Below are 17,421 nucleotides of genomic sequence, written 5' to 3' on the forward strand. Positions count from 1 at the left end.
CTTGCACACAGAGTCCGAATTGTTCGCTGCGTTTTTTTTATCCGTCATCCGGGAAAAAAACGTCACGCACAGATACCTTGCCCACTGAGTCCGATGCGTTAATTATCCAATATTCGTTGCGAAGATTCGCAACGAAAAGAAAACTACCACGATCCTATTGATCCACAACTGGCAGTGTGTCAGTGTGTCTGTGTGGCTCTCTGTCTCTCTCCTCCCCCCCCCCCCTTCCCCATACACACACACACACACACACACACACACACCGCGTCCCGCATTCCAAGCTGGTCTGCAATCACCCGGCACATTCTGTCTTTTAATTCCGAATCTCTGTATTCCTGCTTTGCCATAAAATGCTTTGTGCTGGGAGACGAACTGAATTAACTTCTCAGATGCCATTTTTCATTGTGAATAGCAACACTACGGCAGCTCTGGGTGGTCAAACACCTGTCAAAACGATTTCATGGATGCGGAAAAACGCAGAAAATCGAACCTCGTCCGAAAACTTAAATGACGGACGTAATTGTCGGACTCGGTGTGTCAATGATGATTGACACAAATGAGGTCGTATTTTTATTTTTTTCGTGCGTCAATTTCGGACGAAAAAACGGACTCTATGTGCAAGGACCTTTACTCGACGTGAGCAAATGACTTGTTCTGACTGAGACTGACTCTGTGTTGCCAAAACCTGGCTTGATGGTTCAAATAAAAGGAGAGTTTCTGATTGGTTCACAGCTGCACTTCGGGGTTTTGGTTTCAGTTGCGGTCGGGCGGCTGTGGTGGCTCGTTCTCCACAGCACAGAGCGATGCCAGCGCTGAACTGACGCCTAACCGTTCACACAAGAAGCCTTCTCTTTTCTTCTCAGCAACCTCCTCGGCGCACCTTGAACCCGCCCACAACTCCCATTGACTTCATGCCTGGCAGCTTCAAGCGTCAAGCTTGGAAAATAGCCGTGAATCCTCAACGATGGCGTGAGCGTGGCTTCAGCCTCAGGCCTTGTCTGTTAACAAGGCAATAGTAAATGAAACTTGTGGGTTCAGCGTAGGTAGAGCTTAGGTTGAGCGTTGCTTCGGCGTCCTGTGTGAACGGGAGCTTAGATGGTTTTTGTTAACTAATGCTCTAGCGCGACTTCTAGTGGTCAAAAAAAAGAAATCGCACGTAGTGACTTTAACCTTGCGAGGTGGCTGGATTCACGAGATCACGATTGCGCGAGAAATCCATCTTGCAGCGCTCCAAGCCGTCCAATCAGCGTCCAGAGGCAGCTACAGGCGGGATTTAGGTGTGATGCGGGAAGCACGTCTGTGATAGGCAGGTCGTTCATCCAATCACCTGCCTGGTATTTTTTTTTTTTAATGGCACCTGCCATTTTCTAAACCGTTTCCAAAGACACCGTCCCAGATGGTTGTGTTCTAAAGAGAAAGAGAAGATGGTTTCCCTGTGACACCAGGAAACCACCAGGACAGGTTTCCCTGTGACACCAGGAAACCACCAGGACAGGTTTCCCTGTGACACCAGGAAACCACCAGGACAGGTTTCCCTGTGACACCAGGAAACCAGCAGGACAGGTTTCCCTGTGACACCAGGAAACCACCAGGACAGGTTTCCCTGTGACACCAGGAAACCACCAGGACAGGTTTCCCTGTGACACCAGGAAACCACCAGGACCTCGACCGAAAACCACCGAGCCAACTGCTGACTTCAGACCAGCTCATCTTTAGACGGTTGGCAGCCATGTTGGAACCACAGTCCTGCTACAATGCATGTTGCTATAGTCACGGGACATGACAACTAGTAACTACGACAGCTGATCTTGATGTTACGGAGGACACTGGTACACACATAAGACAGTCAACACTTTGTTAGCTCTAGATTCTAGAGTCTAGAATATGGCATCAACAAAATAATATTCTCATTTAAAAACAAAACCCCCTCGATTCAACATTTCTTCATCTTAAAATCCTGGCCTTTTACAAAAAAAAAAAAAAATGAAACAAAGGAAAACAAAAGAAAGCAACAGAAAGCGACGTGATAAAGCAGAAGGCAGGGTGATCGACCCCCCCGGGCAGGGTGGTCGACCCCGGGCAGGGTGGTCGACCCCGGGCAGGGTGATCGACCCCGGGCAAAATACACCAGGAAGACGCCTCGGAACAACAAACCATTCAAGTCTGATTGTGTTTCCAACACCGAGACACTAAGCTGGAGTTCTAGGTGTGTATTTTCATTCATTCACATTCAGATTAATGCAGATCGACTATATAAGCGCAGGTATGCGAGGGGGCGCTGTTGTGCTTAAATATGGTTCTTTATGCAGAGGCTTCAATTACAAAAAAGTGGGGGGGGAAGAAGCGCTTGTTTTACCTTGTGATTTCCCCCCCACTTTTGAGGCTGTTTATAGGCGAAACCAAGCGCTTCTTCGAGTAGCAGGAACTCAACTATTTCCTGGTGTATGTAAGCGCGGGGGGTCTGGTGAAACAGGCTGCACACACACAGGAACACAGTCACACGTGTTTCGCCAGCAGACATGCTGGGAACGTTTGGGCTGTGGCTGCAAAGTGAGTCTACTCTACCAGCCAAACATGGTCTTTCCTGTCCTGTACTCTACCAGCCAAACATGGTCTTTCCTGTCCTGTACTCTATCAGCCAAACATGGTCTTTCCTGTCCTGTACTCTACCAGCCAAACATGGTCTTTCCTGTCCTGTACTCTATCAGCCAAACATGGTCTTTCCTGTCCTGTACTCTACCAGCCAAACATGGTCTTTCCTGTCCTGTACTCTATCAGCCAAACATGGTCTTTCCTGTCCTGTACTCTACCAGCCAAACATGGTCTTTCCTGTCCTGTACTCTACCAGCCAAACATGGTCTTTCCTGTCCTGTACTCTACCAGCCAAACATGGTCTTTCCTGTCCTGTACTCTACCAGCCAAACATGGTCTTTCCTGTCCTGTACTCTACCAGCCAAACATGGTCTTTCCTGTCCTGTACTCTACCAGCCAAACATGGTCTTTCCTGTCCTGGCGAGCGACACATGACAACATGTGGAATCCATCAGCCATCAGCCGCTGTGACGGGTGGAGAGAAAAATCACCATCAATCTGAAATATTGACACTATCAAATTTGGCCCGCCTCCGACCCATTTGGACCACCACGAGATCTGGGATCCCCAAATACATCTTTAGACTAAGTTCTGTTCCACGGACTTCACAGCTGCAATGATTAGTCGATCGACAGAAAATTAATTTTTATAATCGATTAGACTCCTTTTTTAAGAAACAAATACTAAAATGATCTGGTTCCAGCTTCTTAAATGTGAATATTTTCTGGTTTCTTTAGTCTTCTGTGACAGTAAACTGATCATCTTTGGCTTGTGGTGACGACAAAAGAAGACATTTGAGAAGGTCATCTTGGGCTTTGGGGGAAAAAGTGATCGACATTTTTCACAATTTTTTTCACATTTTATAGACTAGATTAGTCGAGAAAATAATTGATAGATTAGTCGAGAAGGAAAATGCGCTCCTAGATCTTAGTCTCAAGAGGCTTTTGGGAGAGACGTGTGAGATGTGGAGCCACAGAGCTAAAAGGTCGACATGTGTTCGCGTGCGCCTGCAGCCCAGAGACACAGAGAGGAAGCCATGGCAGGCAAGTCTGAGCTGCTGTCAACCAAACCACCTTTAGTAACACCGCCACCACCGTTACCATGACAACAGCCACCACCGTTACCATGACAACAGCCACTACTACCGCGGAGGAGGGCTGGTGAGGGGCTGCGGTGAAATGTGGCGGGTTGGATGAAAGTGTTTTGGGGGCGGGGCGGGGGAGGGGCAGCGATGGATGCTATTGGTCCTTCTTCTCCGATTCGGACGAGTCCTCTTTAGGCTCCGCCTCCTCGGGGTTAACCTCCTCGTACCTGGGGAGAAGAAGAAAAGAGAGAGAGAAGGAAACGTGAGAGTGAAGAGAAGACATTTTTACATCATTACTAGTTCTGATACCCGTTGGAGCTGCAATCACTGTGTGTGTGTGTGTGTGTGTGTGTGTGTGTGTGTGTGCCAACGGCTGGACGCCGTGGGTAGTGCTATCACCAATTGCTGATGCCCGTTGGAGCATGCAATCACTGTGTGTGTGTGTGTGTGGGGGGGGGGGGGGGCGGGGGCACTTCACCTGATGGCTGCTGTGTGGTACAACTAATTGGTGTGTTTACCATGTGTGATCCTGAAGAAACACCACTGTGTCTGTGTGTGTGTGTGTGTGTGTGTGTGTGTGTGTGTGTGTGTGTGTGTGTGTGTGTGTCACCTGATGGCTGCTGTGGGTAGTGCTCGACTAATTGACTAATGAGTTTTTGGCTATCTAATCTGCCATAATGACCAGAAAAAAAAAAACTGCCCTGTCACCGTCTGCAAGTACTCTGAATCTGAATGCTGTCATGCTGACGGTGTCCAAAGAAAATGAAACAGATAGATACATACATACATACATACATACATACTAGGGATGTCAACGGTTAACCGTTAATCGATTAACCGTCGCTAACGTCGTTGTTCGGTTATTGCTGTCGGTCTATCAGTTAATATTATTAAAAAAAAAAAAAAAAAAATTTTTTTTTTTTTTTTTTTTTTTTGGTCTATTTACTCAATGAGCTCATGCCCAAACAAGGCGTGTCTATTTAGATGCTGAAATGTTAATGCTTTTTGTGTTAGAAATTCTAACACAAAAAGAATTTGTGTTGAAATGTTGATGCTTTTTGTTAATGCTTGTTAATGCTTTTTGTGTTAGAAATTCTAACACAAAAAGCATTAACATTTCAGCATCTAAATAGACACGCCTTGTTTGGGCATGAGTTCATTGAGTAAATAGACAAAAAAAAAAAAAAATTTTTTTTTTTTTTTTTTTTTTTTTAATATTAAAAAATTATGAATTAACCGATAGGTTAATCGATTATTAGCGTCGGTTAATCGAAAGTGAAATTAACCGAAAATTGACATCCCTAATACATACATACAGTACATACATACATACATACATACATATGGTACATACATACATAGGTTTGCCCTTTTATGTGTTAGATGTGTGTTAGATGATTGTGTTCACACTGTGAGCAACATTACCAAAACCAAACGGAACAACTTTTCACCGTTATCAGCCGTCAACAGCCAATACATTTTTTGTGTTTCCCTACCGATGTGATAGACAGCAGCTGATGTAAGTTTCATGAGCAATAGGGCAAAATGGAGTCAAAGATTCCCAAGACGTCACGCAGAAACATCTCAAGAGACAAAGCTTGATAAACGGTGGATCAACGTTAACTAGAAGCGTTTTGATTGAGGACTAGCGTTGAACTTAATCTACAAGATGTCATTTTCTGTCAAATCAAACCAATAACAAAAGATGGGGTTTGTTGATGTCGTGAAGTAGCGTGGGATCATGGGAGTTGTTGTCTTCACTGTCATTGCCGTTTTAATTTTACGTTAGGATTCCCTCGGCGTTCATTGTTCACAAGGGTTATACCGGCATCCTCTCCAAACAACTAAATTAAAAGCTAAAAATGCAATTAAATTCAATAAATTCAATAAAAATGTAAAACGGGTTAGAACACTGCATGAAGCAGTTTCAGGTTCAAACCCACCAATATATTGTGATTTATTACCTTTTTTCAAATACAAATGATGCCCAAAAGGGAAAGAAAACTTTGTCAACATGTGTTTGATCTAATAAGATACATTTTGTCAACATGTTTTTGATCTAATAAGATACATTTTCAAGTCTGTTTATCTCACTTCAACCATTTTTATTGCAACAAAATGGGATTACCAAGCAGGCAGGCAGCAGGCACCTGACAATTTATATAATGAGATGGCATTTGTGCGATACGATATTGCCACACAAAATATTGCGATACTATGCTGTATCGACCCCCCCCCCCCCCGCTCCCAACTAGTGCATAGTTTAATTATTTAATTAATTTTGAAATGAGGTAACCCACAGGCTGGACAAAGAGATGAGGTGATAAATGGATGGACAGACAGGAAGTGAAGCAGACTGACAGACGGCTGTGGTCTGGTTAACGGGTAGTCCCTCCCTACTCTGTTGTCAGTCTGTTCTACACAGTCCCTTTTACAATCATTAAGAAAGACGGAAATTAAGTCTCAAGCTGCGTTCGGGCTGGTGTTGATAATACTCGTGTGATAAGTGACGCAGAACATTTTCAAAGGTACTCACTGTTGCAGAATCTTGTTATGTCGGGGTTGAAAGCTTGGTGCTGCTAATAACTATTTTATATATATATATATATCTATATATATATATAGATATATATATATCTATATCTATATCTATATCTATATATAGATAGATATAGATATACAGATCCTTTCCAAAAAATTAGAATATCATGGAAATAACATGGATAACCGTGGGCTTCAACGGATTGTCAAGCAAAGACAATTAAAAAATTTGGCGGAGATTCAGAGGGAGTGGACTGAGGCTGAAGTCAGTAATAACTGAGAAGTAAATTCCCCCTGTCAGGTGAAAAGAAGCGGCTGGCTACTGCCCATGTCTCAGGAAGCATGGAGCCAGTTTCGGCAGAGGGTGGAGCAGCAACCAGGATAAATACATTAAAATTAGGGGGGAGGAGGGGGGGGGGGACATAAAAAAAAGGCAAAAACATGGGAAGTAACTACTGATTTTCTTCACACTATTCTAATTTCTTGAAATACTGTTTTGGGGGTTTTCTGGAGCTGTAGGCCAAAATTATGAAAAATGAAAGAAATAAAGGCTAGACATATTTCACTTTCTGTGTAATGAATCTATAATCTATGAAAGTTTCACTTTTTGAAAGGAATTATAGAAAAAAATGAACTTTTCCACGATATTCGAATTTTTTGGAAAGGATCTGTAGATATAGATAGATATAAGAAAATCCTCAAGTTTCGGTCGTTTTCTTTTTTTTTATGGCAAGATGGAGTGCCCCAGTAATCACAGCGCTCGCTATCGCCCCCCGCTGATTGGAAGCTATAAGCCTATCTTTAACCTGCTAGCGCTCCTCGCTCATACTGAGCGTTAGCACCCGGGGACCCTATTAGCATCTCCCCATCAGACAGCCGCGCCGGCAGTACGGACAGCGGTGGCACTGTGTTACACAGTGCCACAGTGCCACCGTCGCCCCCCACACTTCCTGAATGGTATTGCATCAAGGATTTTTTGATATCAACGATATAAAAAGGTGGATTTTATACAACAATTTGGAAGCGGCAACAATAGTTATTTAGAAGAAGAGGATGTTAGGCATCGAATAGTATATTCACTTCCAAGTTTCGGTGTATGGGACCAGTGGCCAGCAGGGGCCGATAGCGAGCGCTGTGATAGCTTGAAGGAAATTGAAAGTTGAGTTTGTTTTTTAGAAATGTATAAAAAATATGTATTAGCGGCGTTGAGCTTTCAACCCCGACTGCAGAAGATCACAAGACCCTTCTGCAATGTCGAGTACCCTTGAGATTCCTCTGGGACACCTGTAAGACGAGCATTGTCACCTGTAAGACGAGCATCGTCACCTGTAAGACGAGCATCGTCACCTGTAAGACGAGCATCGTCACCTGTAAGACGAGCATCGTCACCTGTAAGACGAGCATCGTCACCTGTAAGACGAGCATCGTCACCTGTAAGACGAGCATCGCGGCTTGAGACTTCACTGTGCACTTTCCTAACAATGGTATAAGGGGCTGTGTAGAATGGAGTGACCACACAGTCATGAAAGGAGCTAGCTAACGATAGCTAACGGGCTGTTTACCTGCCCAGGTGAGCGAGGAGAGAGAGAGAGAGAGGGAGGAAAGGGGGCGGGGCCTCTACATGGAGGTGGGCTGTAACCGGCGGCGGCAGGGGGAGGAGTCGGTCGCCATGGAGACGGTATCCATGGAGCTAGCCAGGCTGGCGGGCGAGCCGCTGACAGTTGGGAAGGAGGTGAGCCTGGGAGAGCCAGGGAGAACCTCCTCTGACGACTCATAGCTAACCACAAGACAGACGCAGAGAGAGAGGGAGAGGGAGAAAACAAAGAAAGTAACAAATAAAAAGAAAGAATCAAAACAAAGGGAATAAAGACAGAAACACAGGCAGTGCCAACAGATGAGAGGTGATTGTAAGAAAAGGGGCGAGACAGAGAGAGAGAGAATCTAGTGAGCTAGTATCTCTTAAACCAGTACAGTCTGTTGGTAAAATAATTAAGAAACAAGGATGGACGATTAGAGTGTTGAGCTGCAGAGATGTGGAGATGAGAGGGGGGAAGAGGAGAGGAGATAAGGGATGGATCGGGAGGAGGAGAAACACAAGTGGAGAGGAATGAGGATAGACTGTATAAAAATATGGACGTAGGAGGGCTGCACGATAAATCGATTTTGAATGGTAATTCGAGTTAATTAGTTAGGACAATGTTAAAAAAATGAAAATCGTCAAATCGATTTTCCCTTTAACTATGGTAATTATGGTACGGCGGTTCTCTCTCATGTACGCGTGAGCTTCCTCGTCTCTTCTTCCTGCTGTAAAGTCTCTCTGAAGGCTGTGGCTAGTGGCTACTAAAGACAGCAGCACAACAAACTTATTTCAACACCTCCAAAGAAGCACAGGAATGCGAGCGGCATGTTGCTGCGGGCTGCACAAGATAACGAGAGCCACAACACACACACTTTTCACGAACACGTTATCACCGGACGGTGAAATGTTGCCTTTAGGACACATAACAACAAAACAACACGTGGGGCCACCGAGTAGCTTACTCTGGCTGTAACGTTACGTTACCAGACTCACCCTGTCTGTTTCCTCCTACTGCTATGCAGTTACCCACATACCCGTGTCAAGTGACTGCAGGTTAGCAAGCAACAGCCAGGAAGTTAGGCATAGCAGCGCCAAGCTAAAACAGGAAGTTGGGTTGTTCTGCCTTCAGAGTAAAAGCATAACTTAAATGTAGCTGTGCACGGCAAAAAATGGTTGGAGAAGTATTATAGGATTAAAAAATCTAATTGAAATCGAAAATCGAACTTTGAGAGAAAGAAATCAGAGATTTTATTTTTAGCACGTAGGACGTAGCCACAAGGATGTCACCCATTGGTTTGTGTACTCCCGTTTTGAAGCCTTGAGTTTAGCATTTTGACCGTCGCCATCTTGGTTTTTTTGGAGCCAGAAGCAGCTCGCATGAGACCAGGGCTGCGTTCCAATACCCATACTTGTACTTCTTTCTTCTAGTATGTACTGCCGCTGCCCTCACATAGTATGGATTGTAGTGTGCAGCATGCATGCAAAATGCATACTATTGGGACACACTACATCTGTCGTGACGTGAGCTTCCTGAACTCCGACCTCTTGCTCACTTCCGCCGATGTCCGCAGCGCCACATTTGAGTTGTTTGTGCTCAAAACTGTCAAAATGCCTGGCGATGTAAATACATATTTGAGAAGCAGCATCGCCTCTCGCCAAGCTCTCCAGGGACGTGCGCACCGTCGGAGGCTCCGGAGAGCTCTGTTGCTGTTATATTGTAATGTATGTTGTTGTTTCTAATAAACTGACGCGATGATACTTACATGCAGTCTCATTCTTAACAGTATAATAACGTGCATATTTCGGTCAGTGTTTTTATCATAATCACGTGTTCACGTAAACAATAACACGCATATAATAGCCTGTATGAACTAGTCACCAGTAGGCATAATTAGCCCCCTTCACACATAGCTGTTGCTGGCAGATGTTTGTTGTTAAATATATTTACAGCTCAGCAGCTGCTGTCACTGTATTCTGTCTGCACGTGAAGCAGCCTTATATTCACATTACTTTTATTTGTAGTGTAGCCTACATACTTGCACATTCTTAACTACATTATATTTGACTTTTACTATATTTCTAGATTCACTAGTGTATACTGCTCATACCTGGCCCATGGTGTATTCATATCCATTCATTATATAGCACACTTACACCACTGCCTATAGCCTACTGGCAGAATCTTCTATATTGTAGTCATAGTTGAACCCTAACATTGAATCAGTAAGCTACTTATACTCTTTGCAATCATAATAAAATTGAATGTTGTAACCATATTCTTGCAAAAACTGTATATGTGACAGTATATAATCAGATCATTGCAGCCCTAATATGTAGTGCAAGTATCTCAAATTAAATAAACCATTGTATGAAAGGAAGTGTAGCTGTATCACCATCATCATCATCAGTATTGGCATAATTGAGATTAGTTGTAACAATATAAAACAGGCAGAATTGGATTTTACAGGAATTCTAATTAGGCTTTTGCATAATATTGGATTCATTTATTTAACAGAACATCCACGCAACATATGCTAACCCCAACCCCAACGTGCCCATCCTGCGGCTGTTTTTGGATGGGGAGTCTGACCTCCGCCGTGACCTCCGGATGAGCAGGGAGTCGATCGCTGCACTCACAGCTGCTCTGACCCTTGAGGCTGACCATGGTTGGGTGAAGGATATCCACGTCCTCACCTTCCTCTTCTGGCTGGCCCATGCAGCATCTTATAGGGTCGTGTCAACAGCATTTGACATCCCCAAAACGACGGTCCACAGGATGGTCCACAGGGTCACCTGGGCAGTGGTTGGGCTCCTGAAAAGGACCATTCGCTTTCCTCAAGGGGGCGAAATAGATGTGGTGGGTGATGGCTTCGCCCGGTTGGCACGTTGTCCTCAATTCAATGTGGTAGTCGGTGCCATAGACGGGTGCCACATTCGAATTAAGCCCTGTACAGCCGACGAGAACTGCTACCTCAATAGGAAGCTTTTCTATTCCATCCAGCTCCAGGCCATCTGCGACCATCGTGGGAGGTATGTAGATGTCTGCTGTGGCTTTCCAGGCTCTGTCCACGATTCTCGTGTGCTAAAGAACAGCCCTGTGTACCTCCAGCAGCAGTACCCACCAGATGGACGGTGCATCATAGGGGATGGCGGGTACCCCTGTCTGGCTGCCCCCATCCGCTTGTTGACACCCTACCGTGCACCTAACCTGAATCCTGTGCAGGCCAGGTACAACAGCGTGCTGTCCAGGGCCAGGAACATCATTGAACGTTCATTTGGAATGATGAAGACGAGATGGAGGTCCATCTTCTTTAAGACCTTGGAGGTGAGCCCCACCTTTGCCCCAGCTGTCATCACCTGCTGCACCATCCTGCACAACCTCTGTATAGACAATGGTGACATCATGGAGCCTGAGGAGGATGAAGCAGGGGACGATGGGCCAGAGCCAGAGCCAGAAAACAGGGCACAGGAGCCTGGCGAGCGTGTCCGAGATCTCCTGGCTGCAGCAGTGTCGGCCCCTCTCCACTGCATTCCAGCTCTGCAGGAGCATGATTATTAGTTTATGGATTATTATATATATATATATATATTATATTATATTATATTATATTATATTATATTATATTATATATATATATATATATTATTATTATATTGCCTTACCACACCCAAACCTATGTTAGTATGTTTTTGTTCTTTGATTCATTTAATTAATGGGAAGATGGTATTCATTTATGGAATAACCACTATGCATGATTTTGGACATGCAATAATTAAAAATCTTCCAATAATCAGTCATGACTTGTGTATTGTGTTCCATATGATCCATGCTTCACTTTGTCCCACATCTAACCTTGAAGTCATGTCAACAGTTACACCGTTTCAGTGCCCCTGTCAATTATTCAACACTCAGTACACAGTATATTGACTGAGTCATAATGGAACACATAATAGATAGGTGAGTTGAGTAAACAATATATTTATGCAGTGAAATGCATACATGAAACTGTTTCAAAAAGGAAACATAAAAACATCAGCTATGTAAAAACGTTTCTTGAAGGAAACATAAACAAATCAACTGTGTTGATTGAAAGAAACTTGAAAGGAAGCTGGTGAACATAAACTAGCTGATTAATTTCTTTAAAAGGAACACATGACTTAAATAAATAAATAATCATAAATAAATCAAACTTTCTTGGATAACGCTTCCATCAGAGCCAAGAAACGCTCCTCTCTCCTCTCCTCTCTCACCCTAGCCTCCTCATCTCTCCTCCTCGCCTCCTCCTCTCTCCTCTCCTCTCTCGCCCTAGCCTCCTCATCTCTCCTCTCTGCCTCTGCGTACCGCTCATCATCCCTCTCCTGAAGCTCCCGCTCTCTCCTCTCCTCTTTCTCCTCCATCTCCCTCAGATAGGCAAACATGTCACCCTCCTCCCTCCCTCTCTTTCTTGGCCGGGGCCTGGGGCAGCTGTCCTCAGGCACCTCTGGATTAGAGACAGAGGGGGGAGAGACAACAACAGTGTCCTGGCCTGCTGATGAAATGAGCAGTGGTGGGCTGATGGATGGCTTGCTCCCCAGAGCTGCATCCATCAGCTCATACCACTTCCAGGACGCTGCTGTTGTCTCTCCTCCCTCTGTGTTTATCCCTGTTTTGGGAGACTTCAGCTCCTGCAAGAACAAGAGAATTCATGTTACTAAAGCATAGTGAATAATAATCAAACGCAAAAACAGAACCCTGTAACTGACCTTGTATTTCGCCTTCAGATTTTCATATTTTTTTTTCACCCAGACAGGCTGGACCTTCCCCTGGAGGCTGTTGTTAACAACAAACGTCCTAAGAGGAACCCAACAAGATTAAAGATGTATATTGTCACTCCGATTATACTTGTGACATTATTTTGCTGGGAGACTGAAAAGACAGTGAGAAGTGTAGGATGTAGCATCTACAGTGAACAAAACAGAGTATGAATTATATGAATTAGCTGTTAAGCATATGTATATAAGGTATGTGATATAAAAAGAAGTAGCAGAAAGTATGAGGTATAAAGCAGTATTATGTACAGTAGTATTATAGCAGTATGAGTCAGGCTGAGTGATACTGATTAACTTAACTGTAACAGGCAGTAGTGTGTTCCATGAATAATTGGCTTACATGCATAAAATGCTCCTTTTATCACATTTCAGCACATAATAATGGCACTCACTCGTATCCTTTCATGGCAGCATTTCTCTTCCCAGTGAAGAGCTCCTCATTCTCACTCCTCCACTTGATGAGGAGCTCAGTGTGTTCATCCAACCCTAACATTAGAAATAGATTATTTTCCAGTGAGAAAAGGCAGACAATGTTGATGACCGACCAGTAAATTGTTTAACAAACTGGCGAAATTACTTAATATCCGAGTGCATCATCACTTAATGAGGTGAATTGGTATGTCTAACAGTCATACATTAAATAGTAGCCTACTTACACTTGAACGGACTGCTGTCTGTCATTTCTCCGCTTGGCTGCCTCTGCTGTGAGTGCCACGAGTGTTCTGTTGTCTTCCGTGTCGGCGTCATGGAGGTGGGCGTGGATTATACACGCAGCTCAGTCAGCGCGACGTAACTCCAGTAGGTGGCGGTAATGCACAAAAAGTTGTTTGCCAACCGCCATAAAACATTAGAAGAAGAAGAACTTCCGCTGCGCAAAGGATTGTGGGGAAGTTTGGCTGGGTGTAGCATGCATCGATGCATACTCCGAAAAAGGGGCTGATGTAGTATAACATCCTGGTACTCTTGGCATACTGCATCTGGCATACTAATGTATTGGGACATACTAAATCTTTTTTTGCCTACTAAATAGTATGGAAGTATGGGTATTGGAACGGGGCCCAGGGCTTTCCCCTGAGCTGAGCCAACACAATCATGCCCCAAAGCATAGCCTGCTTTATCATCTATTCGACTATAAATTGGACCCTAACTTACTGAACATCAGGCTGTATTGATGAAGACTTGAAACTAGCATTTGAGACCATCAACTCATTAGGAAAGTGTTTATGGAGGTCATAAATCAGGTGAGAAGGGTCATTTTCCCATTCACTTCTATACAATCAGACTTCTTTTTGCAGCCAGTGGAGTGGCCCCCTGCTGGCCATTAGACATAATGCAGCTTTGAGGCACTTCCGCATCGACTACATTGTTCAGGCACGATGTCGCTGCTTGGGAATGAGGACAAAGCGGAGTGGAGGAGTGAAGGAGGAGACAGGAAATGAAAACCATGAGGGCTGGAGGAAGCGATGGGAGCCAATGAGATGTCAGGAACAGCTGGCCAAACAAACTCATAACCAATCAGATTGGAGTTTGGTGGCAGGTAGAAAGACCTGGCCCCGTGGAATGTGGTTTGGGGTTGAGGATGAGGAGGACCAGACAAGAATTGAAGCAGGCAGACGAGTATAGAGAGACAAAGTGGAACGTCACTTCCTGCTTCAGCACTGTACCAGAGATTTTCATCCGCCATTTACTTTCCCATAAACATTTCGTAAAATGCTTATAAAATAGTTTTACTTCGTCGAACCAAACAACGCTAACGCTATAATCGGGAGAGACCATAGAACATTTCACTCGGACCAAAAAAAAAACAGAAAAAATATTTTCTTTAAACCCGATTTTTTTTTAAAAGTTTTGGTCCCAATGAAATGTTCTATGGTCTCTCCCGATTATAGCGTTAGCTGAACGTTTGGTTTGAACCACTAAAACTATTTTTATAAGCATTTTACAAAATGTCTATGGGGCAATAAATGGCGGATGAAAATCTCTGGTACAGTGCTGAAGGAGGAAGTAGGCGGTCACTTTGCCTCTCTATCACCATGAGCAGGATTTGTCCGTTAAATAACCTATTTAGTGTCATGGAGAGCGTGATTGGCTTCTTTGTACTGATGACGTATTTCCGAACATTGACGAGGAAGTGGGCAGCAGTCTAGTCTGCACTCGCTTGTGGAGGAAATAAGGAACATTCTCCACATCTGTTAACCCGTCTGGGGAAAGAGTTTTAAGGTCAGGACATGGTGGAGCGAGGCAGCCAGGCGCGAGGCGTGCGTGGCAAACACGACGCATCGCGCTGGGCGCGTCAGGGGGGGGCGAGGCCTCCACAACCGCGTACCTGAAGATTCTTCTAGCAGCTCTGCAGCTCCCAGAGAGCACTGCGCTTTGCAGGAGAGACACGGAGAGAAATGAAATGAAGTGAACGTAGGCTACACTGAGCCATGTTCTGACCACATTTCTTGACCCAGAGAGACATCTATGGGTCATCATTCAGAAACCACACCCAAAACGGGGAAAAACAGAAACCTTGCGCGATCTGCGGGGGTCTGCCTCATGGTGCCTTGCTCGAACCATGTCCAAGCAGCCAGAACCTCTCTCCTACGTCCATGTCGCAGCTGAACTGAGCTGCATGCTGGGAAATATTGGTGGGGGGGGGGGTGGGGGGCTCGGCGATACCAGAACCAATGAGCCTATCTCGTTATTTTTAGGCCAAATGGCGATACACGATATACATCTTGGCTTATGCCATATTACAATATTATAATACAATTACCATTATGCCACGTTACTTACAAGTTACATTACAAGTAACATTTCATTCAGGATGGCTTCTAATTTTGCTCTAGTGTTTTTGTTTTGTTTTTAGTGTTTTTCATTGTAATAGCTGCCTGCAAATCAAGGTTCTCTTAGGAGTTTCAGATTGTTACATTATTATTATTATTATTATTATTATTACTATTATTATTATTATTATTATATTATTATTATTATTATTATAGTATTATTAGTTCAGCCTTTCCATTGTTGCCAGTCCATGAATGTAAAGCTATGCAACATGACATTTGGACACTTTATGGTGAGAAATGTGTCAGTTTTACAAACAGCTTTCATTCATCCTCTCTGTGTGTTTGGGTGCAGTTCAGCCTCAGCAGGATGTCATCACTTTCTCTATAGATGTGTCCAATGAGGGGTGGGATTGGTCCAATGAGGGGTGGGATTGTGTTCAATGAGGGGTGGGATTGGTCCAATGAGGGGTGGGATTGTGTCCAATGAGGGGTGGGATTGTGTCCAATGAGGGGTGGGATTGTGTCCAATGAGGGGTGGGATTGGTCCAATGAGGGGTGGGATTGTGTCCAATGAGGGGTGGGATTGTGTCCAATGAGGGGTGGGATTGGTGGGAGTTACTTGGGTGGAATGAAAATCTGCCAACAACGTGACCAAAACGATTTAGTTTCAACCGGCACCGATGGGAACCAGCAGGCCTGGGTTGCTACAGTTACTCACCTGAACATCTCCGTGAGCTCTCCTTTGAGCAGGGCTACCACCACGGGGAAGCCCACACAGGCTGGGACCAGGTACAGCAGGGCCGGCTGCAGGCACACACACAACAACAGCAGCAGGGTGACTTCAAGGATTACATATTTACTGCACAACTCCTCCATCAGGGCAGCAGGGGGCGCTCTGTGCCGACACGCGTCAAATAAAGGCTTTGTCACTTCCTGCCTTGGATTTGTCAGTAGGGCCCACTGGCTACTTCCTTATTGATATGGACAGGAAGCCTACCTCCAACATACTACCCCCCCCCCCCCCCGATTTTATATCCCATTTTTTATCCCCCATTAGTGCTAATTTAATTTATTTATCCTGGTTGCTACTCCACCCTCTGCTGATCTGGGGAGAGCCAAAACTGGCTCCATGCTTCCTCCGAGACATGGGCAGTTAGCCAGCTGCTTCTTTTCACCTGACAGGGGAAGCTTCACTGGTAGGACATGGCACGTGGGAGGTTCACGCTATTCCAACGAGTTCCCCTCCCTCTGAACAGGCGCCCTTAACGACCAGAGGAGGCACCACATCAGCAACCAGGATATTGCATGTTTTGGTGAGGGGTTCCTATATGAAGGAAACCCCCGGGAGGCACGGGGAGAACATGCAAACTCCACACAGAAAGGCCCTTTTGACGACCCCACCCGGGCGGTGGGCACTCGAGGACATGCGGACGGGCACGCAACATACTATTTAAGCCAAGCAGCGTTCTTTTCCTCTTGCTACAGTTTGAATTGAAAAACTAATTTGTCACAAAAAAATCAATTCTACCTCCCCCTCACTGACAGTGTCATCGTTTTAAACGCACTGTCAATTCTTTTTGGTGGACAACTAGTACTCTCTGATTCCTAAGACATGGCTGGTAACTTTCCCCCCAACCAGAGATGAGATGGGGACTTGGACTTGAGTCGCACTCAAGTCTCACCCACAGTGACTTGAGACTTGACTTGAGACTCGTCCTCAAAGACTTGAGACTTGACTTGGACTTGAGGTTTGGGACTTTTGAACAATCTTTATTTTTTTATTTTATATTTTGGTGCATTAACATCAAGGAAATCTCTACTGATGTCATCTAATCAATGCTGATACTGTATGCTAATAGATAAGGTTAGTTTGAGCTATGCAGTGTTCTAAGCAGACCTGATGGCATGCAGCAGATGATAGAACGTGCATCCATAAGAGACTTGAGACTTGCCCCTCAAAGACTTGAGACTTGACTCGGACTTGTAAAAAATGACTTAACTTAAAGGAACACTCCGCCCATTTTCAACCAGCTTTGTATCAT

The 17,421-nt window shown here is 44.6% G+C and overlaps 1 protein-coding gene across 1 annotated transcript in view; it reads right to left on the minus strand.

The window, feature by feature from the left end:
* Nucleotides 1-2,067: 2,067 nt before the first annotated feature.
* The window catches only part of LOC310795146 (minor histocompatibility antigen H13-like), a gene marked incomplete at its 5' end in the record, with an annotated part of 44,240 nt that continues 28,886 nt past the window's right edge, over nt 2,068-17,421 (minus strand). The window contains 2 exons of the mRNA XM_083657189.1: nt 2,068-3,903; nt 16,098-16,183. Coding sequence (XP_083513315.1) covers nt 3,831-3,903; nt 16,098-16,183 — 159 coding nt within the window. The 3' untranslated portion in view covers nt 2,068-3,830. The remainder of the gene's footprint in view (nt 3,904-16,097; nt 16,184-17,421) is intronic.

This window comes from Poromitra crassiceps (genome assembly GCF_964638095.1).
Source record: "Poromitra crassiceps genome assembly, chromosome: 20".
Taxonomy (NCBI): Eukaryota; Metazoa; Chordata; class Actinopteri; order Beryciformes; family Melamphaidae; genus Poromitra; species Poromitra crassiceps.